We start from the raw sequence: 23,095 nt of genomic DNA, 5'->3' as shown, positions 1-23,095 counted from the left end.
GAAATTAGGTAGCGTCGCACGTGGGACGATAGAGGATCCTAGAACCCGAGAAAGCCCGGTTCCAGGAGCTCGCCGAGCAAGACGATACCACAGGGCCAATATCCAGTAAATAGGAGGACTAATCCCGAGCTAGATTTAATGGCCTTGATTTGAGTCACTCATTTGAGCTGTCGAATAGGGAACACATCTGGATTTCATTTTCGTTTTCTACATGAGCTAATGTATGTCAAATACTGTCTATGTCCAGTGCAAAAGTTGCGTCACGCGTGGACAGCTTTGATGCACACAACGGGAGCGATGTAGGACCCCTTTAGAGTATATTATTCCACCTCAGGGTGTTAGATACTATTATAACACATACATATACATCTACGGGAGCGTCGTGATCAGTAGGCGATGGGGACCGATGTAGAAAGTTAGGAAGATACTATGCAAATATTTGAACTTGAGACGTAGTTTGATCGATCTCGGATACTTTGAATAGCCAGATGCATAGTGAAATATCCTTCAGCCTGGGCCAGCGGCATTAATTATGCCCGGAGGCTGCCGGTAGTGGCTCCTATCCCCTTTCAGGTGGAGAGGGAGATGAAATGTCCAGAGGATTCTCATGACTCAGCTTTTGGTGGTTGAACTGATAGTGGACTACCATCATAGCTTTATTGAAACATAACCAGTCAGCAACTTCCCTCACCATTGCCATTGAGTGGTATTTGTCATCGAAGAAATGAAGTTCGATATATACACATTCAAGGTCATCTGCGGTCGTTATCATGCATTGGACACCAGACCATTTCCAGCCTCTCTAGGTTTTGCGGTATCTCCGTTCAGAATACGCCGTGTCCAAAACCTGGAAGGGTGAAAGGGGAAGCCCTCCCAGCCATTCGGGCTGTCTATCATGAAACGCCCAAGCTTGAGATGCCCTTCCAATGGGGATGTGCTTACCCAGATTACCCAGCGGTCTTGCTTTTGTGTGCGCTCGATCGATCTTCCATTAAGGACACGGTGATATCTGCAAGCGTGCATCCTCCTCCAAGTTGCATATTTTCCAATGAGCCTTGGGAGGCGTCGAGGAAAACGATACATTGAGATGAACAGGCCTGCTTGGCGTGTATTGATTGGCCCATTCATAAACGCATATTACAGCCAACCGGACATGAACCGTGGGAGATGTGTCTACCTAGTTTCTTGCCCGTTGAAGCTGGGGGCAACAACCGGCACGTACCTTTGGCCTCAGGCTCTCGGTGCTGCTAGGCTCTGCCGGTAGATTGATTACTTGGTACAATACATTTGCGTTGGCGAAACATCATTTTTGCAATGGGCTCATATCATTGTTATCTCTGCTTGCCTCCAACACGGAGGCCCAGCCTATTCAAGGTGGGTTCGTCTCTGTGTGCGTTGAGCTTTCGAAGACCACAAGGTGAGGTCCATACGGCGTACAACTCAAGATTATCCCGTCATAATTTGACCTGTAGGAGGATACACTGAGCAATTCGTTCATGTGCCTGCCTTCAAAATAGAGAAGCATTCGATCGCACGCGACATGCTGACACACCAGGATATTCTCCATGTATTATTACCACCTTTATATCAGATACTCCGCTCTATTTACCGGAGATATATCGTAGAATGCGAAGCGATGTTTTCGAGAATCTCCCTGCTCCCTGTACCTGGGCTAGGATCTTGTGGAAGCAAACCCAAATCTCCTTGAAGCCCCTTTCTTTTCCGCGGGGGCCACTTCGCGTGGGTAAAGAAAGCATGGGGGGTAAAGCACAGGCCCGGGCACCGGGATAACCGTTTCATTGCAAATCAAACTGCGCCACTCTACCATTACGGTCGATGGAGAACTAATACGGAGTAGGGTCAGAAATAAGGATTGACGGCAGACTGGCTCAGTTTCACGGCTTAGAGTACATTGCGCGAGGTGTAGGTTGTCGTCGCATGGTCGACTTATGACAGGCTTGTTATGACAGGAGATGCGGGAGTTCGTATTATCTAGTAGTGAGAGTGAACCATCAGCGTAACAGTATCCGCGAAGACCAGGTTGCAAGTATTCATCACTGACAATGATCCATTTAACATTTTTTATTCATTGTAGGCTTCGACGAAAGCAGCCTATTTGGCCGAAGCCTCCTCTTCCTCATCGGGAACCTCTTCGCCATTGTCGATGGCCTTTTGCCGCCTCTTGGCGGCCTTCTCTCGCTTCTTCTCTAATAGCTGGGTGAGCTTCTTCGCATTATTGAAGACCCCACTCGTCCCCGAGCCGCAAGCCGCACAGCTCGGGTCCTTCCTATACCTCTGCAGGGCGCACGGCTCGCAGAAGTAGTGGCCGCACCTTGTCACCACGGGGCTGCGGTAGGGGCCCTTGCAGATGATGCAGGCGAACGGGATTTTCTCAAGCATGGCGGCCTCGGCCGTATCGTCGTCGTCGTCATCCCCTGCCTTGGACCGGTCGGCGCTGGCCACGACGGTGCCGCCAAGGTTCTTCTTGCCCTTGGTCACGTTCTCCCACTCGCGGTCCAGCTTCCAACCTTGCGCGTAGTCCTCGCGCGCGTGCAGGTACTTGCAGTTGTCGCCGAAGCCGCAGAAGCCCGTCTGCTTGTAGTCCTTGCAGACGTCCGGGGCGAAGTCGGTCGTCGTCACGGTGCGGATGTTGGTGGGCGCCTTGATGGGGCCGACAGACCGCTGCGGCGCGTTGGGGTTCTTCTGGATGAAGTTGTTGCTGCTGGCCAGGCCCTTGTAGGTGCCGTCGGGTGCGTCGGTAGGCGTTTTATTCGGCATGGCCCGGGTTTTGCCTAGTAGGTTTTTGTCTTCGTCGTACCAGTTGCTCTGTTTGGTCGCGTCGTTGGTGCTGGTCATGGGGACGCTACGATCGGCCTCGAAGAGGGTGGCGGACTCGTGTTGGGGTGCTGCGACATTGTTTTTGGAGGAGGCTGTGACGACGGCGCTGTTCTTCTTCCGTCGCTTTACCCTTTGACCTGATTCATTTTCGGAGGATGTGTAGTCCGAGTCGGAATCGCTGTTCTCTGCTGGCGGAGGCGTTGCCGGGCGCTTTCTCATGGCGGCCTTGCCCTTTGCGCCTCGCTTCTTGAAGAGCGACACGGGCGCAATTGGGCCATCGGCTGGCGCAGCGGCGGCCGGAGCGTTTGTGTCAGTCATGATAATCTCAGAGGAACTCCAGAACTGTTAAAAATAAACGATATTAGGTATGGGGCACTATTGCAATGGGGTTGTCTTTCATAAAACCAGCAAGGCTGTGGTTGCTTAGATGACGGGAGATCAGAGTCAGGGATGGTACTGATTGCCACAGCCTGTCCAAGCCGTGCTTGAAGTTGGTGTGGCTGAAGCTTACAAATACAGTTTAGCGTAGCCTTGTGTTCAGGGGGCCAATTAGATAACGATCAAAGCATGCAGGTCAATCAACGAGTGTGGGGCAATGGGGGTCGTTTGCCCAGAGGTTCGTCCCTCCTGGGGCGGAGTCCAATATACTACTAGGAGCAGACGATTCCCAGCGTCGCGAACAATATGGCAAACGAACAGTCCCCCCTCGCATGGCATGAACGGTTCTCAGCCATTGGAAGCCAGCAGATGAGCGGCTGGCGAGAAGAAAGGTCGAGCAGAACAAAAAGAAACGCAGGCTCTTGCCAAAGGGGAAGAAAATGATCGCTTCGCTCTTGGGAGACCCCACCATTAGCGTCATGTCGGTCCGCAGCTCTAAAATTGGCGTCCTGCACCATTATTCATGCGCGTGTCGAAAGGCACGCTGGCGACAACCAATCGATTGACGCGTTCCGGCCTGTTATGAGGCTCGCATGTCAATAACTCGTAAGCTGGGGAAAAGAGAGTTGACTGTAGCGATGGGCAACCGGGTGTCCTGCAAACATCATTCGCAGCCGTTGGAGCTTGCTTTTCCACACTGCGACAGGTGCGTCCCGGTTCTGGTTCTGGTTCTGGTACCGGGCCTGCATGTGCATGTCCATGTGCATGTGGTTGTTGTCACTTGTTGTCACGGCTGTGAATAGGTATCCCATCGCGTGTCTGGGTGTGAGCGAGCCCTCAAGCCCTCTCTGCCTGTGGGTGGAACTCCAGGGCTATCGAAACACTGAGGTCAAATAACGCAACGCAGTGGGCAACCGGGTAGACAAATGCCCAAATGCTACCAACGGGCGATTTATCCCAGCCACTATCCATATCCATGCCTGGGTTGTGAATAGCATTGAAAGGTAAACAATAATATCAAGTCCAACATCAAGGCTTGAAATGACGTTTGCTAGTGCAGCCTTTATTAGACAGTTGTCGACTAGAAAAGTCGAGTGCTCGAGAGCTCCGCATAGAAGCAGTGTCGAACGTCTTAGCAAAAACGGTCGGGCATGAAGAGATGATCTATTAAAATAGCCAGAGCAAGTAGTTCGTGGTGCCTCGTAAACCTGCGACGGTGACATGGCAAGTCGGATCTCCCGTATTAAGCGCATTTCCCACCTCACCGCATCCCGGCCTCGCACTCCTCCCTGGGCTCCCTGGGCTCGCAGTAGTCGTTCCGTAGTTCTGCTGGCGTGTGCAGCTGGAGCCAGGCACATCCCGCTGGGTTGCTGGCATCGACCCTGGACCCCTGGCATCCTGGCCCAGCTAGCATGAACTGGTCCCACGATGCCTGTCCAGCTCTGACCTGGGTGCCCGATTGGGAAATTCGTCCACAATATCCCGTCGCAATGGGGGCACCAATTGCCATTTTCTTCACCAATCTCTCTGTGGTGCCGGTGCTGCGCTCATTCCCTCCTCTCCCTCTCTTCCCCATCGTCGACCTGCTCTTTTTGGTCTGTCTGTTGGCTGCTAACCTCTCTCTGGCATCTCGCTTCCTCTCTCTTTTCCCTTCTCTCCCTAACTCCCTTAATCCCTCCTTTCTATAGGGTTGTTCCCATCGCGAGACATCTCCTGATAACAAAAGACGTTAAGTCTGGGGTGTCCTTGAGAGTCGTTACTCTCTCTCCTTGGCCTCCCGTGCCTCCCCTTCCCGTCCCCTTCTTCTTTCTATTGTTTACTTGCACATGGGAATCCGGTCCAGAGACGCGTTCTCCTATCACCACCCCCTCCACTCGTTTGACTCACCACATCGACTAATTGTTTACTTATTTCTTTTATTGTGCATCTTGTTTTTTTCCTCTCTCGGCTATAGAAGATAAAAAAACCCACCACTACGAACGAGGATTTTCTTGCGACGGACTAATTCGACGACGTTCACGTTCCATTCGACCAATTTCTTTTCCCGCCTTTTCCAAAAAAGTAATTGTTTTACTATCCCTGTTTCCCGGCAGTTTGGAGCATCTGAGACTGGAGCATTTCGATTCGACGGCAGCTACCGCATTCCATCCGACTTTCTCCCTTTGCTGGTCCAGACTGCGACCGCCTCAGCGACCTTGTTTGCGATTCTGGCCAGACACTAAAAATTCAAATCCAATCAGGGCAGCTGTGCTTGCGACGAAAGCGAAATCCGGGTCGTTTATTTCTTTTTCGATCGAATATCTCTCTACCTGGTGCATGTAAGATATCCCCGGATCCCTGCGTCGGCTTGTGTCTCCATCTTTCCTGCCGTGCCACCCAATTGTGTGCGTGGGTGTGTATGTGTATCTGGAGCGCCTCCAGTAATTGTTACAAGAACGCCAACCAGTTGCTGAACAGTAAAGCGTCCAGCTGTACAAAAACATCGGGCCACGACAATCTCCGTACGGATACCGACAAGAAGGCAACTGCTTACCCAAATATCCTTCTTCCACCTTTCGGCCGCTTTGATTGAAGCGACTGCAGCCCGTCAGAGCGCGACACGCCAAAAGCCCGAGCAGGCCAGCTACCAGACTAGTCCGAACCGACTCAGCCAATTCCTGGGCGCGTCCTCCTGCCCGCCCGCAAGACCGACAAACCGGCCCAAAAACCCAGTCTTGAGACGCTGTACCATACGCCTAGCTCTGACCGCATTCCGCCTATTTCGTGCGACTGAGACTAGTTAGAGCACTCTCGAGTCTCCTGTTAACGCTGTCAGGGGCTTCTTTTTCCGAAGCGCGCGACCTGTGCATTCCTGTTGGGAATACACAAACAGAGCCAACTGAGCTTTCCTCAGGCCCAGTTTGCTGCCCTGCTTTCCTGGCTGCAGACCGGTCTGCCGCACCTGCCGTTTTTTGCACTGGCCTTCCTCGGCCCCGCGCCATATCCGACAAATCACTGCGAAGCTTAGATTTCGGGGACGATTCACAACAACCACCTCGGGACATTTCTGGTTGCTTCAGCAGGCGAGGGACTACGGCTTGTATGTCGCACATCTAATTCAAGGGGAAATTGCGCACCTAATGCAGTGCATTCCCTCTTGAACTCGGCAACCACGAACATCCGCCCATCATGGCCGCATGGTCAGCTGCGGGCGACGAGCCCCCTCGTCGCCCATTCCTGGCTTCGCATTCCAGAATGACCCGTTTGACGAACCGGTCTCGCCTCCGACGAGGGACGGCGCGCGACAGCGATTTGCAAACTTCGACTCCCAACTCCTCGCGCTTGGCCCCAATGCCTCACCCGACCAAGCAAAACGAGCGTTAGAAGCACATCTCGCCGAAACGGATCGCCGCATGGAAGAAGCCGGACGATTGGGCACTGCTCTAGTGGCCCAACGGAGAGAGCTCGAGGAGAGACTACAAGAGGTTGTTGACCAGCAAGCAGAAGGCGAGCTTTCCGAAGAACTCAAGGAGAAGCTTGTAGAGATCGAGCGAGAATATAATGAAGTCGCTAGGGAGAGTGCAAGGGCATTTTTGCCCAAGGCCCGCGTCCCCAGTAATGAGGGTGGTGCTGAAGGATCACTTGTGCCCGAGGGCAGAGGCGGCAGGGTAAGCGACTCGCCTGCGTTAATCGCAGAGAACCACTGGCCATCAGAATGATTTACTAACTGGTGTTCTATTACAGCGTTCTGTCAGCCCTTCCAAGTTCGAAACCCAGGCAGTCGCCTCTCCGGCGAAACTGAGCGTCCCCAACCGCAAAGTTCGCAACCAGCCGGCCCAGCGTGTACATGACATTGAGTTCGCGGCCGAAATCAGCACATCCTTGATCGCCCAAGTACGGAATCTGCAGTCCATTCTCGCTGAGAAGGAAGAGGAGCTTCGTGATATCAAGATCGAGAGGTCTAGACTCGAATATGACGCCGAAGGATTGCATCAGCGGGTCAAGAATCTGGATGAGAGCGAGAGCCGCTACAAGGACGAGAACTGGAGCCTCGAGACCCAAGTTCATGAGCTCATGGCCGCACAGAAGGAGGCTGCCGATCGCGAAAAGAAGCTTCAGCAGAGTATCAATAACCTCCAGTCCGAAAAGAATACTGCGCAGCGAGAGCTAGACGAGGTCAAGATGAATCACGCTAGGCTCGCTGACGAATACACAGCCGCCGTCAAGACTCATGATGTTGAGTTGGGCGCTGCGAAACGCAACCTCGTCATGGCCGACTCCGAGCGGTTTGCACTGAATAGGAAGATTGAGGACTTGACTAGCCAAAACCAGGAACTCGCCAGGGCGATCTCATCACAGAGGAGTAGGATGAGTGATCGACAAGAAAACTTTGGCATGAGCGAGGACGAGCTCAAAGCCGCTTCCAGCGGTGATACTCCTGATGACTCACCTCCACCGTCACCCGTTAAGGGCACGCCTCTTCGACACTCGATGCTTGAATCCGAGACACTCAAAACTTCTCTTTCACATGCCCAGCGAACTATCCAGAGTTTAAGAACCAACGTTCACAGGGAGAAGACCGAGAAGCTGGAGCTGAGACGCATGCTCCAGGATGCTCGCGATGAGTTGGAAAAGACTCGCCAGGACCCCATGCCGGAGAAGAGACGCCCGAGAAAGAGTGAGACCAGCAAGGAGTTCAAGAAGCCGCCACCACGACTGCTCGGTAACCTGCGACCCGTTCGTAGCGAGATCTACATTGACGAGGAAGACTGGGAAGACCAGACGGACGATGGCACCATCACGGGCAATCGGTCGTTCTCCAGGCAACGGTCAAGTATCCCGCCAGTCGCCGAGAGCATCGAGACAGATGATTTCGAAACTGCCCATGAGACCAGCGACAACGAGCGAGAATTTGATACTGCCAACGATCGCAGTGGCAACACCACAGACGATTTCCATACGGGCGCAGAAGACTTCTCCAGCTCCGACGATGCCATGACAGAAACTGATAGTCCGTCCAAAAACACTCTCAGAGGCCGCCGCCAGCCTAGTCAGTTGTTTACCCACAACGGCCACCCTGACAGCACGGCCTCGACCGATGACGAGTATGGCTTTGATGGGAGACGCACCCCCACGTCCCAGTTCCCGCCTTTCCAGCACAAGTTCCCTGCACGCGTTGGCCGGGGCGGTTTCCGACGATCTCGACAGGGTAGCGAGGACCCCAGCTTCCAGAGTCCCGCAAGCTATACCCAGAGCAGTGCTGCTACAACTCCTCAACAGGGCGTTCAAAACCTGGCAGCTGAGCTTGGCGACTTTGATGGCAGTGACAATGAATCGAACCGCTCGGCTACCCCCAACAGGAGCATCTACTCGAGACCCGGGTCTATTAGGTGCAGGACCGTGTCTCCACCCCCGCCTGTACCTCCAGTACCTGCGATGCCGCGTATGCTCATGGTCAACAGCAGTATGATGACAGAGCCGATGCAGGAGCTGCCTGCCAATGCTCTGGCGACTATGGGTGATCGCCCCGTGTCTATGAACACAGTCGTCAGCCACTTCGCGCCTTCGGAGTATAGTGAGATGGGTACTCAATACTTGGACGACAACCTCGCCAAGTTCCCGTCGCCTCCTACTTCAGCCAGGGATCCCGGCCTCTCGTTCGAAGACGCCGAGAATCTCAAGCAGGAGCATGCTAGACAGATTGAGCAACTGCATGCCGAGAATGCAAATGCCCACGCCACTGCTGTAGACTCCCTCAAGGCAAGCCATGCCGACGCGATAAGTCGTGCCTTGGACGAAGCCAAGTCTCGACATGCTCAAGAGGTTGAAAATATGAAGCTCACCCATGCTGAACTTGCCAACAAGTCCGCAGAAGCCTCTGCAGCTCATGCCGCCGAGCTCGAGGCCCTTCGAGCTGATCATGCCGCAAGAATTGCTCAGATCGAGTCAGAACTCCAGGCCCAGCACTCGTCAGAGCTGGAGACTCTCAGGGCGAATCACGAGAAGGAACTGGCTTCTGCGAAGAAGCAGAGCGATACAGCACACAGGGCTGAGCTTGCAGCTCTTGTCGCTGCGCACGCAGCCCAGATTGAACTTGCTAAGAAGCAGCTCAGCGCAAACCACGAAAAGGATCTCGAGTCACTCAAGGCAGCACACGCGGAACAGATCGACTTGTCCAAGCAAGGAAGCGATGAGGCCCATGCCCAGGAGCTCGAGAAGCTCAAGGCAGCTCATCTCGCGCAAATTGACGAAGCAAATAACAATCTTCGGGCGACTCACAGTCAGGAGCTTGAGGCTCTGAAGGCTGCCCATGCCACACAGGTGGAACAGTCTCAGAACGCTGCCAGTTCTGCGCATGCCGCCGAGCTGGCTTCCCTTGCAGCCGCACATGCTCAGGAACTCAAGTCGGCCAAGACCGAAAGTGACGACAGCTTTGCTAAGCAGATCGGATTGTTCAAGGCTACGCATGAAGAGGAACTACGAACTTCCAAGGCCGACGCGGATGCTTATCTTGCCCGAGAACTCGAGTCCCTCAAGGCCACCCATGCCGAACAGCTGCAGTCTACCAAGGCCGACGGCGAGACAACTTTGGCCAGAGAACTGGAGGCAATACATACCAAGCATGCCCAGCAATTGCAATCAGCTCGCGATGAAAGCTCTGCTCGTCTAGACCGCGAGATGGAAGGTCTTCGAGCAACGCATGCCAAGCAACTGGAAGAATCCAAGCAAGAAAGCCAGTCTGCCCAAGCCGCGGCCATCGCAGGTCTCGCAGCCACTCATGCAAAGACGCTCGAGGAAGTCAAGGCAAAGAATGAGGCTTCTCACCAGGCAGCCGTGGAATCACTCAAGACCGCGCATTCCAAGGAGCTTGAGGACTTCAAGCTTGAAAGAGATAGCGCACAAGCCGCTGCCATCGCCGCTTTGACCGCCTCGCACGCCAAGGAAATTGCGTCAACGAAGGCTGATGCTGATGCGGAAATGGCCAACCAGCTCGACTCGCTCAGAAAGTCCCATTCCCAAGAACTTGATGCACTTATGGATTCCCACGCCAAGGAACTTGCCTCACTCAAGGAGTCTCATTCGACCGACCTTGCAACCCTCAAAGCGGAACATGCTGCTGCCAGTGCTCAAGAGCTGGAGAGCTTCAAGGCTGCTCTGTCCAAGCAAATGGAATCGACCCGATCCGAAGGCGATGCCGCTCACTCACAGCAGCTAGAAGCGATCAATGCTGCTCATTCTGAGATCGTTGAGGCGCACAAGAGAGATAGTGCCGCGGCTGCTGCGGCCTTGGAGACTGCAAAGGCCAAGCACGCTCAACAGCTGGAAGCTGTCAAGGCCAACCATGAGCGACAGCTGGAAACTTTGAGAAGCGAGCATGAGGCTGCCAAATCGAAGGAACTTGGAAATATTTTCTCCAACCATGAGGCTCAACTTGCGGCGGCCACAGCCGCCCTTCTGGCCACCAAGGGCAAAGAAATCGATGAGCTGCGCTCAACGCACAACAACCAACTTGCGAAGCTCAACGAGGAACACAACGCTTTCATGGCCAAGTCCCAGCAGCAAGCTTCTTCGGAGCATGCCGCCCAGTTGGAGGCAATGCAGGTTGAGTTGGCCGCCGTTAAGGCTAAGGAATTAGAAGCTTTAACATCTGCTCATGGAAAGCAGGTAGAGGCTTTGCAAGCCGAGTACGCTGCTGCGAAGGCCAAGGACTTCGAGGACATGACTTCAGCCCATGAGAAGCATGTCCAGAATTTGCGTACCGAATTCGACAGCACGAAAGCCAGGGAGCTCGAGGAAATGTCCAAGACTCACGAGGAGGCCATCAAGGCCCTCAAAGCTGAAGCTGCCGCATCGAAGCTTGCAGCACTTGAGGAGCTCTCCGCTAGTCACGGGATCCATACCAAGTCGCTCGGTGCCGAAGCTGAAGCCCAGAAGGCTAAGGAACTCGACGAACTTTCGGCAATGCATGCTGAACAGTTGAAGGCTCGACAGGCGGAACACGAAGCTGCCATGGTCAAGTTGAAGGAAGAGATGGCAGCAAGCCATGAGTTGAAGCTGAAGGCGCTAGGCTCCGAAACTGGCGCGTCGCAGGCCAGAGAACTCGAGGCACTGCGTGCGGCCCATGAGAAGGATCTGGCGGCTCTTCGTGAAGAACACGAAGCTTCGCGCGCCAAGGAGCTTGATGAGCTCAATATGCGACACGGCGGCCTTCTAGAGTCTCTCCGCACGGAACATAAGACAGCGCTAGACCGAGCCCTTGCGAACCTAAAGGCAACTCACGACAAGGACATCGATTCTCTGAACGGCACGCATGCTTCGACAACTGCTGCTGCACTTGAGGCACTGAAGTCAAACCACTCGAAGCAATTGGATGTTCTGAAGTCGGAGCACGAGGCCGATCTTGCCCAACATCTGGACAGCATCCGCGAGGAGCACAGAAGTCAGCTCGAGGCCCAAAAGTCCGGAAGTCTGGCCGAGAAGGAGGCGCTAGTTGCCAGCCATGCTTTGGAGCTAGAGGCACTCCGAAAGTCACTTGCAGTGGCGAGACCATCCCTCAACTACTCCTCCGTCTCTGCGGTATCTACCGAGCCTATTGAGCAGACCAATGAGGAGGCCGGGTCTCTTCGCAGCCCTAAGCGGGATGCGTTCATCATCCCTCGTGAGCGTGACCCGCAGACCCCTGCGGGCAGAAGAAACAAGGACAAGAGTGCCGTGCCGTTCATTGCCGAGGATGAGACCCGCCAATCGCCAAGCTCTGTGACGGCAGGACCCGAGACACCTGAATCCCAGCGACCGTTCAAGGAGATGTCCACTAACACTGACGCACGTCCATCGCGGAAGCCAAAGGTGCCAACTTCGGACAACAGCTGCCAAACAGCTCTGACTTTGGAAGGCATCGAGCACCTCATGATAAAGAAGCAACACCAACGAACCACGTCTTCGGACTCGGTGACCCACACGCCGTACGTCGCTACACCGGGATCGCCCATCCGTCATCACCAACGCCCCTCTCAGGAGAGTGCCCGTGGCGATTCCGGCCTCATCGCAGGAGCCGAACCCATCCCTGCGCGACGACCGGGCAGCTCAGCCAGCGCCCAGAGCTCTGCGCAAACCGTCCCGCCTTTGCCCGCTAACCACAGGAGGCCATCGAAGCAGCACGCACAGGTTCATCGAGCGGAGCTGGCGCTAGGGGCGCCATGGGACCGCCGCTGGTTCCCGCCTCTGCCTACAAGAACGGTGGAAGACCCTGGACGCCGCGTGAGAACCGACCCATGTCGCCAGCATCCTTTGCTTCTCAGTCTCAGCCTCGCTTAGGCACACCGACACCCCGAGCAGGCCGGACGAACTCGGCTCTAGGAAATGCCGAATTCAACTCTCCGACACGTGGACCCGGACGGAGTAGGCAATCGTCCCTTTCGTCGTTTACTTCCGAGATCGATACGCGTTTCAACACCCATGGCGGTACCATGGGTGTCGATATGGGCGATCTCGCCGGCACTGATCCTCGCATGATCCAGGCCATTACCCAGACAATGATTGGTGAATATCTCTGGAAATACACCCGCAAAGCAGGCCGCGGCGAAATGTCCGAGAACCGTCACAGGCGATACTTCTGGGTCCACCCCCTATACACGCACTCTGTACTGGAGCACTAGCGATCCTTCGGCAGCGGGCAAGGCTGAACTGCGGGCCAAGAGTGTCCCGATTGAAGCTGTTCGGGTGGTATCCGACGACAACCCCATGCCACCTGGTCTGCACCGCAAGAGTCTGGTGATCATCTCACCCGGACGAACCATCAAGTTCACGTGCACCACTGGTCAGCGCCACGAGACATGGTTCAACGCCCTCTCCTACCTGTTGCTCCGAACGGGCGATGAGGGTCAGGCCGATACCGAAGAGATTGCGGGGAACATCACCCAGGATGATGTAAACGAGTTCAATCCCGCTATGGGCCAGAGGACAACCAATGGAAGCCGGCCGCGGGGACCTGCATCGTTATCGTCCTACAACTCGCGGACAACAAGAACGGAATCACCCAACGTTGACATGATGGCCATCCCGACGCTGACGCCAACGCACGAGAGGACTTCCGCACGCCCTGGTACTATCGGGAGATTGAGCCGCTATGGCAGTGGGCTCTTCAGCAGTGTGGGACGCAAGAGTAGAACAGGCGTTGACAATGCCATCTATGAGGCCAGCGAGGTGAACGACAGCGCCGAGGAGTTGCGCCAGATTATTGAGCAGCAGGATCGCGAGTCGGATAGGCTTGAGAACGTTCGCGCGTGTTGCGATGGTAAGTCCCCAGGCGATCGATCCGCTTTTCTGGTTCTGATGCTAACAAATGTACCAGGAAAACACGACGTTGGGACGCTGTCGCACAGTTCGAAGAGGAACCGACACAGCTCGGCGAATCATCTGGCCGCACCTGCGCACAACCATGCCCACCCCGGGCGGTCGACGACGCCTACTCCTTCGATACCTACTACCTCGAGGTCCCGGACGTAACCACGTCACTCTCTAGACCTGAGTCCAGCCATGCGCTGACGACAAACCCAAAAATCATCCTTTACATGTTCGATAGCCTTTGGAAGTTAATACCACTCGAGCCAAAACGACACATGGATCTCTTTTTCGATTCAAGTCAATCGCTATATCTACACTTTGAACAAGCCCCCATTTGAGTTATGAAGACCGCTTATGGACTCTGACGACGTCAACGACTTTTCTTGCTGTACACCACTTTTTTTCTTGTCACTGATTTCATCGGTTTACTTGTGTCTTTTTGTGTCTTTCGATTCGGTTGATTGATCGACTTCGCCCTGCAACTTAATCTCTATACCCTTGTATGCGTACAAGCTCGAATGCTCGCGTTTGCGTTGTTATGGACACTTGCGGAGTTGAGATGGCGTTTCCAACTTTTTGACTTGACATTCAGCCCCAGCCACTCTTGCTGTGTGTTGTACTGACTGCTGCTTTTCGGAGCCGGCGCGAGTGAGGGTAGGCGGTCTGGATTGGCGGGTGGGAAGAAAGGAGGAACGGTTCAAGCATTGCAACGCGGCATCGCATCCTGGCCATCCACCATTATCATCATCATCACCATCATATATCAGCGTTCCCTTTTCTGCTTTGAGGATACGAACAAAAAATAAGTAGTTACAGAAGCACGGCAGCGGTTTGAATTGAGATCTTTTCTTATAAATGTTCGCTTTGGTTGGTTGATCGATGTTCGCCCTTGGGGTCTGGCTCTGTGTCGCTACCCTGTCGTGAAGTGAGAGCAGTGATGTAGCTTTACAGAACATAGGGAAGTACGCAAGGGTTGAACTCAAGCCGGTCAAGCAGGTGAGGCCTTTCATTCGTGACATACCACGCACACCATTATGCCTGTGCCGATTCGCATGATGTAGGCGAAGCAGTACGGTTGAAGAGCCCATGGAATTATAATTTTGCTTACTGCGAGTGCGTTTTTCGCTGGAGTAGGTTCAATGCAAAGCTTGATCGGTCTCTTTCTTTCTCAATTAGTTCGTTCTTCCATCTCCAAGTACTTAGGTCACACGGGAAGGCTTTTAAGCCCGTCGGCTTGGCTTGGCGGCGTATTACACTGGCACGTCAGTGCTCTTCCATCCTTCATGTACTTACGGTACTGTTGTCTCTTTATCTACATCTTTATTCTGGAATAAGTCCGTATTCGACGGGTGCGACACACATCTACAAAACGTACCAATTCCTCTCTTTCTCTCTCATTGGATCCCAGCATATATTTATTTATCTATCAACCCAATCCGTGTCATGGCCATGACCTTGGCCTTCGGTGTTGCTGTTGATACACCAACCGCCGCCGCAGGTTTTGCTCCAGCCAGGCAGTAAGTGCTTGCTATCTCTTCTCTTTCTCTCTAGATTGGTTTTAATTCGGTCACTCTCTACTTCTATTAGCGATGTAGTAATGCGTATCCATTCAAAGTACATGAAATGCTTCGTATGCCAGGTGCATGTATAGGGTGTATTTGAAGCGCGTGAGTTAAATACGGGTTCAAACCATCCAAGCAACCAGAACAGTATAACAGAATACTCCAAATTAAATGCTTTCTATCCGGAAGAGTGCCAGTAATAAACTCATACATTTTACGGAGAATGATCAACTTCTTGCTCTCCGGTAGTGGCCACAAAGCCTGCATATGAAAAGCTACATTCGATCCCTTTCTCGTAGTCCTTTCACCAGCATGTACGAACCACATCTATCCACCAGCACATCCGCTCACCAGTTGCTTATTCGACCGAAATAAAGAAGGAAAAAGCGAAAACGACACAATGCAATTCTTGACCGTATCTCGTGCCCTGACCATGTCCATCCTGGCCCTGGGAGCCGCTGTTGCCACGCCTATCCCTGGCAACAGCAGTGAAACCTTCCTTGACCAACGAGGGTATGTATTCTTTTCCGTCCACTTTCTACTGGTTATTGTTCCGCACAACTCACAACCTCTCATCTGCCACCGTCTCCCCTATTCCAAGACATAAGTCTATCAAAACGGACCGGACGTGCTGACGATTGGGCGCCATGCTCGGTGCTACTAGACAAGTCTGTCAACGCTATGTGATTTTCTATGCCTGCCAGAACTCTTGCCCTTATCACGTTTGCGAGCTTGAGGGTCTGACGTGGAAATGCTGCAAGGACATTTAGAAAAACGTCGAGGAGGGGCAGTCCCTTTGTGGACATTTGGCGGAAATGCGAGGCAAAGGGCCGGGATCCATAACCTCATTTTCCTACTGGTGGGGGCTATTCACAAATCGTCGCGAAGTATATTACCCGGGTGGTCTATTCGGATCAATTTGGTGTCCTAATTCTGGACTGTCTTCAGATGTGAACAAGCATGGAGTTGGTTTTGCTATATCTACACTGTACATCTGGAACCTGGAAACGGCCAAAGTCTAATATCCAAGCGATTTCGTTCTTCCAGCTCCTCTAGACTAAACAGATCTTCAAGCAAAGCCATGTGACATCTCACAGCTCATCCCTGACACTGCTGCTGCTGCTCTCAGCTGCCACGTCGGCCAGTTTCAAGCTCTCCACCCGGATCGTGAACTGCATCTCGCGCTCCTTCTTCGCCCGGTTCGGCGTTGTGTGCTCCGTGACCCAGCCCACGACGGCGCCGTCCGCCGCTTCGGGGGGTGTACTTGGACAGATCGCGCAGGGTATCTAGGTAGGTTTGCCTCATTAGCACCTCTCTCTCCTCATAATTGGGTTTCCCATCTCGATACGGAAAAGTTGAAAGAAAACCACTTACTCTCGCAATCACTGCCCTCGGCCACCCAAAGCGGTAGCGTCTCGTAGATGGCACCCGGCGCAAAGATGATGACCTTGTGCTCCTTGGGCGCGCGCGCCTTGCGGTATACGGCGAAGAGGCCCTTGCCCGATAGGTCCTCCTTTTTCTTCTCTTCATCCGTGCTTTTCGTCTTCTTCTGCTTGGCCTGCTCGTCGATCCAGCCGCGCACCGCCTCGGGCACGTCGTCCCACTCCATGAGCACGACGTTGCGGTCGTAGCCGTGCGGGTCCAGGCCGTCCCAGCTGCCCGGGTACTCGCGGCCCTGGAAGAAGGCCTTGAGACGGTCGGCGTAGGGGCCGAGGCCGAGCGGCGGGGCCTCCTTGAGGTCGTCGAGCAGGTACTGGTGCGCCTTGAAGGAGCGGGTGGCGCTGCAGGACGGCTTTAGGAGGAGGAGGTTGGAAGCGGCGGCGGCATCGTCAGAGAAGGGGTTCTTCCAGCGGAAGTCCTTGGTCGCCGTGGTGGCGCCGGGGCCGCCTGGTCGCTCGGTTGCTTTGTTGGGGTCTCCGAAACCGACGTTAATGCTCTCTTGCGCCGTGACGGGACTGCTGAATAGGGACAAGGAGTAGAGGAGGAGGGCGGTAGCTAATTTGGCGGCCATAGTGTCGGTGGCCTGTGTTGCCGCTTGGGTTCGATTGAGTTTCACGATGATCGATTGCTGCGTGGTGGTGGTGGTGGAACAAAGACTTAAAAAGGGGGCAAAACCTATGGACTAGAATTAACAGCAACAAAACATAAACAGAAACAACTCGGGAACTGCATCACGTCTTAACTTTGGCCCTTTAATAAGACTGGCAGACTTGGTCTTTCTGTTGACCTGTCCTCATCGGAGCAGGCCTCCGTATTTCCAGATTCGAAGCTCGGCGACGACGCTCTCAATTGCGAATTGGGCCATGCGATGCGGAGAAATTTGGAGTAGCTCCATGTTCGTCCAGGGGTTGGATGCGGTGCGGGGATTCCCCAAATCGACATGTTCTTCTTGGCAGGACCCTTTGTGGATTTCTGCCAATGGCCCTTGAAGCGCAATGTCGTCATTTGTGATCAAGGAAAATCCAGGGAATTTTACTGTCTGCTCTCTATTCGACCTATATATCGGCATTCGCCCGGCATCGGTTTGATTACTCCCTTGCTGAGAACGAAACTTTCTGCATGTGGTGAATTGGAGCTGCGTCGCATTGGGATTGGCCGCTTGAGCTTAGAGGTGCAGCGAACAGTCCGCATTCGTTGATAGGTCATTCTTTTGACGGCCTTGGCTGAGACATGCATGCATATAGAACTGCGTGCGGTTGGTGTCTCAACGTCTAATCGCTGCGAGCCGTGCAGGGAAAACATGGAGGGGGGCGTCGAGTGATGCGACCTCGAAGCAGCCTTCATGAGTTACCTGACCTGCCAGTATGATATCGAAGCTGGAAGTGCACCCATAGAAACGTTCCTACAGTCTCGGAAGGAAACTGAAGTTTGGGAGAGAATTATGATCCATCAGGATTGAATCCAACTCCTGCTGTTTTGTTGATATCTAAGAATGGGAAGATGTAACACTTCCGCATGTTGTATTCCATTAAGCCGCACACATTATCAGCGAACTATCGTCACGGTAGATTTTACCAGCCCTTGGGCAGATATTCGTTGACAATCTTCATCAAACGATTAAATGGCACGACGGTTTGGGCCTAGTTACCTAATATCCCATTGCTCGCTCTCTGGCAGAGTGAGACACTCATAACGTGAGCGCGTGTGGGCTTTCCACTGATGCGTCTACCGATTCTTCAAGTCCCACAAAATGATATTTTCCTTCCTCTCTCAAGGAAAGAGGAGCCGTGACCGACGGACTCAGGTGTGGGGACGAGACAGTCGTGGCTTCCGCCTGAGTACGTTCTGACGGTTGTGAGACATGCAGATGCTTAAGGCAGTCGTTCCCGGCCCTAGCACTATGAAGATATGGGATCGGCACACATCACACTACACAACGGGCCCGGCCGCGCCGATCTCGAGAGCTTGAATTTAAGGATGGCTCCTGCTCGTGGGATAAGACCCCCCGGAGCCCTAGAAGTGCCAGACATCTTGCCACGAACGCAAGTTGGCCGTTTCGTTGGGCACGGTTGGCCTCATCAAACGGTTTTCACCTAATGAGTGTCTGCAAACAGTGCTCTTGCGTATATATGCTGCCCCGGAAGACCAAGAACAGGTTTTATTTTGGCTAACTCTTGGCCACTCCCTACATCACTCGGCAGACCATCTTCACATCATGGGTGTGCTGGACGTCTTCTTCCCGGCAGTGTTGGCGCCCTCCTGGGTGACCCTTTTGCTGGTCCCGGCCGCAACATACCTGGCCGTCATCTTCTACAGATTGACATTTGATCCGCTGGCGAGATTCCCAGGTCCCAAGATTGCGGCCTGCACAGGGCTCTATGAAGCATACTACCAATGCTTCAAGGAGGGCGGAGGCCGATACTGGGTCGAGGTTGAGAAGATGCATCGCCAATATGGTAAGCTCAATTCTATCCCTGGCATCTATACGATAACGTCCATCTTACCCAAATTCCCTCGTCCCTAGGCCCCATCGTCCGCATCAACCCCCGCGAGGTCCACATCTCGGACTCGCAGTGGAACGACGTGTACAAGTACTCGTCCAAGGCGTCCAAGCCCAAGTGGTTCTACTTCCGCTTCTTCGGCAAGTTCCCCAGCACCAACGTCGCCGAGTCGCACGAGCTGCACCAGCTGCGCCGCGGGCCCTCAACACCTACTTCGCCTCCTCCAACATCCAGAAGTACATCCCCATGGTCACGTCGCTCATCGACAAGCTCGTCGACCGCGTCCACGCCCTCGAGGGCCGCGTCGTCAGCTTGAGCGATGCGTACCGCTGCCTTGCCACTGACGTCGCCACCGGTTTTGCCTTTGGCAAGCCCTTTGGTAACTTGGACGAACCCACTTTTGATCACGAGTTCAACCTGAGTGTTCGTACCGTCGTCAAGGTCAGCACGTTCAGTCGCCATGCTTACGGCTTACTGTTGCCCGTCTTGCACAGCATGCCCGAGCGATTTGCTAGGAAGATGAACCCAGCCTTTGGTAGAGTCAAGTGGTTGATGGAGGTAAGACAAGACTCACACTTTGTACCCCCTTTTGCCAAATACCAATATGACAGAATCTGACACCATGTAAACAGACCATGCAGTCTTGCGTGCGAAGATCAATGGACAAGCCCGAAGCGGCCCCGGCACGAACCCCGATGTGGTGCAGACCCTTATGGCATCAAACCTGCCGGCCCACGAGAAGACCTTCCCGCGGCTGTTCTCAGAGACGCGCAGCGTCATCATGGCGGGAACCGAGACAACGGGCAGCTTGTTGGTCGCCATCACAGCATACATCCTCAACCACCCGGAAAAGATGGAGAAGCTGCGCGAGGAGCTTAGACAGGCCGAGAAGGCCAAGGGTGGCGCCGCGCTGCAGTACTCAGACATCCGCGAGCTGCCTTACATCACGGGCGTCGTTAACGAGGGCCTGCGCCTGGCCAACCCCACGCCGACGCGCCTGCCTAGAGTGTGCCCAGACCAAGATCTGACGTATGGCAGTTATGTCATTCCCAAAGGCGTAAGTTTCCTTTCCTTTCCTTTCCTTTCCCTTTTTCTTCCTTCTTGTCCTATCCCCCAAAAATAAACATCTGACTCTCTCCAGACCACGATCTCGACCTGCGTCCAAGACGTGCACAACGACCCCGCCATCTTCGACAGCCCTGCCGAGTTCCGACCTGAGCGATGGATCGACCCCGCGGAGCGAAGGCGGCTGAACCGGTATCTGCTGCCGTGGGGCCGGGGGATGCGGCTGTGCCTGGGCATGGAGCTGGCGACCATCGACACGTACATGACGGTGGCGCGGCTGTTCAGCCCGAGCTGCCCGTTCCGCATGCGCATGCACGACACGCGCGACGAGGACTGGAAGATCTACCACGAGTTCTTCTCCGGCTTCCCCAAGGGCAAGGGGCTCGAGGTCATGGTCATGTCGGCGGGCAACGGCATCAATGGCACTGGGTTGAACTACTACTGAAGTGTGGACTAATTGGGGAAAGGGGAAAAGGGGGGCTGGGGTTGGGCGAGATAGGGTTTGAAGCTGCCAAGGTTGCTTGGGTCAGATGGGGTTGTTGACGAATGTGGAACCAGAGCGTGATGTCAATGTACTCGTCAATTTCCAGGAGTTATGGCCACGGTATAACGGAGATGGAGTGCTCGATCTTTCACTGTGGAGTATACCGTGTAAATAAAGAAATACTTGATTTGAACCAGGATACATCTCAAGCTGTCCAATGCCATGTCTGCTTCATAACGAGTATTGTGAGGAAAGTCGACAATCCAATATCAACGAATAAAATGCGTACACGCCAGTGAGGCCGATATCACACCGTCAAATTTGAATAAACTCAAATTATCATCTTGCTCGGCCCAGAATCTCTAAACGTTCCACTAGAACGTGCCAGCAAGGCCACTTCCTCCCATGGACCAACCAAAGCTTCAGGGAATCAGAGAAACCTATAAGTGCAGCCCTTCCTCATTTGTTTCAACTTTTTCCCTCTCAGACATCATATTAAGCAAACACCTAGACACACATCACAACATCAAAAGCCTTGACATCGACATCAAATTTCACCATGCAGTCCTTCGACCTGAAGTCTCTTAAGTCAGCCGGCGCCGCCCCTCTTGGCCCTGGCCACCATCGTGGCGCCCGCTCCCGTCCCCGCCAACCACGCTGCGCGCCAGCTGGTGGTCCCCAATATTACGGTGCCCGTCCCTGCGATCGACGTCGTGGGCGTGGAGCGCTTCGTGGACAACCTCCAGCAGTCCCTGCTCGAGACGATCCCGACCAACACCACCGGCGCCGCGGGCCAGGTCGCCATCAACGACGCCACGTTTGCCCTGGGCGACCTCCGTGTGCCCAAGAACAGCGGGCTGCTGAGGAACGCCGTGCTCGAGGCCGTCAACGACGAGGTGCGGGAGGGAGAGGTGCAGGTGGTGCAGATTATGGCGACCATTACGATCCCTGTCGTGGCTCAAAACCACTCTGAATAAAGCCGACACACCGAAGACACGCTCCGTATGGCTGCACATCATCTACGCGGAGTTTGATCATTAGCATGGGGCATAATAATGCGGATGGACTGGTGGAGGTGGGAAGTTATACTGATGGCACTCCGGAGGAAGTGTACTATTATTTTGGCCTAGGGGAAGGTGTAAGACTGCCTTTGATACCCCTCTGCGTCTGTTTCAAAATCTATACGATTGGGTTTGGATAGTGTTATCTCTTATATTAATTCTTAATATACCCTACTCATTCTACACTAGGACCTGCCTATTTCCACAGCTGTCATATTCTGGTGACATCTCGGAGGCATCAACTGCCTCAGAACGTCCATCCCTCGCGGTTCCCAGTATCTCGAAATCTCCATTCATCACTCAAGCACCATTATTAGAAATACTGACAAGAGGAGTACTAATCCAAGCCGAAAGGAAGACACGGACGACAGCGAGGGTGCTGGCACAGCCCTGATACCTTCGCTGGGAACGCTGGTAGTAGCTAGTAGATGAAAACGTGGCGGAGGCGTTAGCCCAGTAATCCCCTAAAGAGAGGAATGCGGAAAAGCAAATACCGACTCGACTCACCAGAACTCGGCTCGCTCGTGGTCTGGTAGATCCCGTGACCGATGCCGATGTGACAGTACGCCTCGAAGACGTCCAAGGCCGACTGCACAGCGGCCTGAGGAGGCGATAATCCCGAGTTTGACGAAGTCCCTGCTGCCCCGACTGTCGTGGACGGCCCCGCCGCCGCCGCCGATGTAGCCGTAACTGGGCCCGCGTCGACGACCCTCACGGCCGCCATTGTCCGACCCGAAGAAGCAGAAGCAGCAGCGTCTCTGCTGCAGCTGGCCGCGATCTCGGTCGAGATGTCCCAGCGCGCCTTGCGGTAGCTGTCGGTGCAGAAGCACGTGTAGGACGTGAGGCGGCCGCCGTCGCCGCAGCCCTTGGACATGTCGCGCACGATGGTGCTGATGGGCGTCACGGCGCACGCGGGCAGCTGCAGGTAGCCCGGGGCCTCGTCGAGGTAGACGCGGGTCTTGTGGTCCCAGTTGGACGGGGTGGTCCAGAGGCCCAAGGACGTGGGGATACGGTGGGGAAGGGGACGGTGGGGGGAGGAGGAGGAGGCGTTGGGGTTGTGGCTGCGGCGGTGGCCGAGACAATGCCGCTGCTGCGGGGGTCATGGTGGGAGGTGAGGAGGACATGGTGGATAGGGGATTGGAGCGTGGTATGTAGGTTCAATTTGGACGGCTTCGACTCGACGGGCCCGTTACCCCCTTTTATGTCCTGTGAGACTGGAGGGACTCGTGTCGATCAACTCGCTGCGTCGTTCTTGTGATGGCACTGCCGATATTTCTGAGCGATGTTAGTTAGCAAGGCTCTGAAGCAGCTATGATTGTCTGAATCGCCAACAAGACTCTTACCTTTCCAGTGTCCTTAGTCGCAGCATGCTTCCTTTTGCGGCGCGACGGGGAATATTGCTGACGAAGCTCACCCTTTAAAGCGTATCACTCCAATAACAGC

At 54.2% G+C, this 23,095-nt stretch overlaps 6 protein-coding genes across 6 annotated transcripts; 4 read left to right on the top strand and 2 right to left on the bottom strand.

Annotated features, from left to right (window-relative positions):
* Window positions 1-2,112: 2,112 nt before the first annotated feature.
* Window positions 2,113-3,156, bottom strand: PG997_010986 (uncharacterized protein; the record flags this gene model as incomplete). The annotated part of the gene is made up of 1 exon (XM_066815301.1): window positions 2,113-3,156. The coding sequence occupies one exon, from the start codon at window positions 3,154-3,156 to the stop codon at window positions 2,113-2,115; it is 1,044 nt and encodes a 347-aa protein (XP_066664591.1).
* Window positions 3,157-6,392: 3,236 nt separating this feature from the next.
* On the top strand, window positions 6,393-13,701 carry PG997_010985 (PH domain-containing protein; the record flags this gene model as incomplete). The annotated part of the gene is made up of 5 exons (XM_066815300.1): window positions 6,393-6,863; window positions 6,940-12,453; window positions 12,501-12,781; window positions 12,852-13,489; window positions 13,547-13,701. 5 exons carry the CDS (start codon window positions 6,393-6,395, stop codon window positions 13,699-13,701), a joined length of 7,059 nt encoding a protein of 2,352 aa, XP_066664590.1.
* Window positions 13,702-15,501: 1,800 nt separating this feature from the next.
* PG997_010984 (uncharacterized protein) lies at window positions 15,502-17,067 on the top strand (the record flags this gene model as incomplete). Its single annotated transcript, XM_066815299.1, has 5 exons — window positions 15,502-15,614; window positions 16,050-16,089; window positions 16,199-16,391; window positions 16,676-16,851; window positions 16,900-17,067. 5 exons carry the CDS (start codon window positions 15,502-15,504, stop codon window positions 17,065-17,067), a joined length of 690 nt encoding a protein of 229 aa, XP_066664589.1.
* Window positions 17,068-18,756: 1,689 nt separating this feature from the next.
* PG997_010983 (Cytochrome P450) lies at window positions 18,757-20,552 on the top strand (the record flags this gene model as incomplete). Its single annotated transcript, XM_066815298.1, has 5 exons — window positions 18,757-18,997; window positions 19,066-19,202; window positions 19,277-19,600; window positions 19,698-20,099; window positions 20,184-20,552. The coding sequence occupies 5 exons, from the start codon at window positions 18,757-18,759 to the stop codon at window positions 20,550-20,552; spliced, it is 1,473 nt and encodes a 490-aa protein (XP_066664588.1).
* Window positions 20,553-21,150: 598 nt separating this feature from the next.
* Window positions 21,151-21,568, top strand: PG997_010982 (uncharacterized protein; the record flags this gene model as incomplete). The annotated part of the gene is given in 2 exon segments (XM_066815297.1): window positions 21,151-21,170; window positions 21,181-21,568. The coding sequence occupies 2 exon segments, from the start codon at window positions 21,151-21,153 to the stop codon at window positions 21,566-21,568; spliced, it is 408 nt and encodes a 135-aa protein (XP_066664587.1).
* A 532-nt stretch (window positions 21,569-22,100) lies between these two features.
* On the bottom strand, window positions 22,101-23,021 carry PG997_010981 (uncharacterized protein; the record flags this gene model as incomplete). Its single annotated transcript, XM_066815296.1, has 2 exons — window positions 22,101-22,713; window positions 22,996-23,021. 2 exons carry the CDS (start codon window positions 23,019-23,021, stop codon window positions 22,101-22,103), a joined length of 639 nt encoding a protein of 212 aa, XP_066664586.1.
* Between the last annotated feature and the right edge of the window lie 74 nt (window positions 23,022-23,095).

Source organism: Apiospora hydei (assembly GCF_038363865.1).
Source record: "Apiospora hydei strain CBS 114990 chromosome Unknown utg000008l_segment0_segment0, whole genome shotgun sequence".
In the NCBI taxonomy this organism is placed as follows: domain Eukaryota; kingdom Fungi; phylum Ascomycota; class Sordariomycetes; order Amphisphaeriales; family Apiosporaceae; genus Apiospora; species Apiospora hydei.
This window is presented reverse-complemented; position numbering and strand designations above follow the sequence as displayed.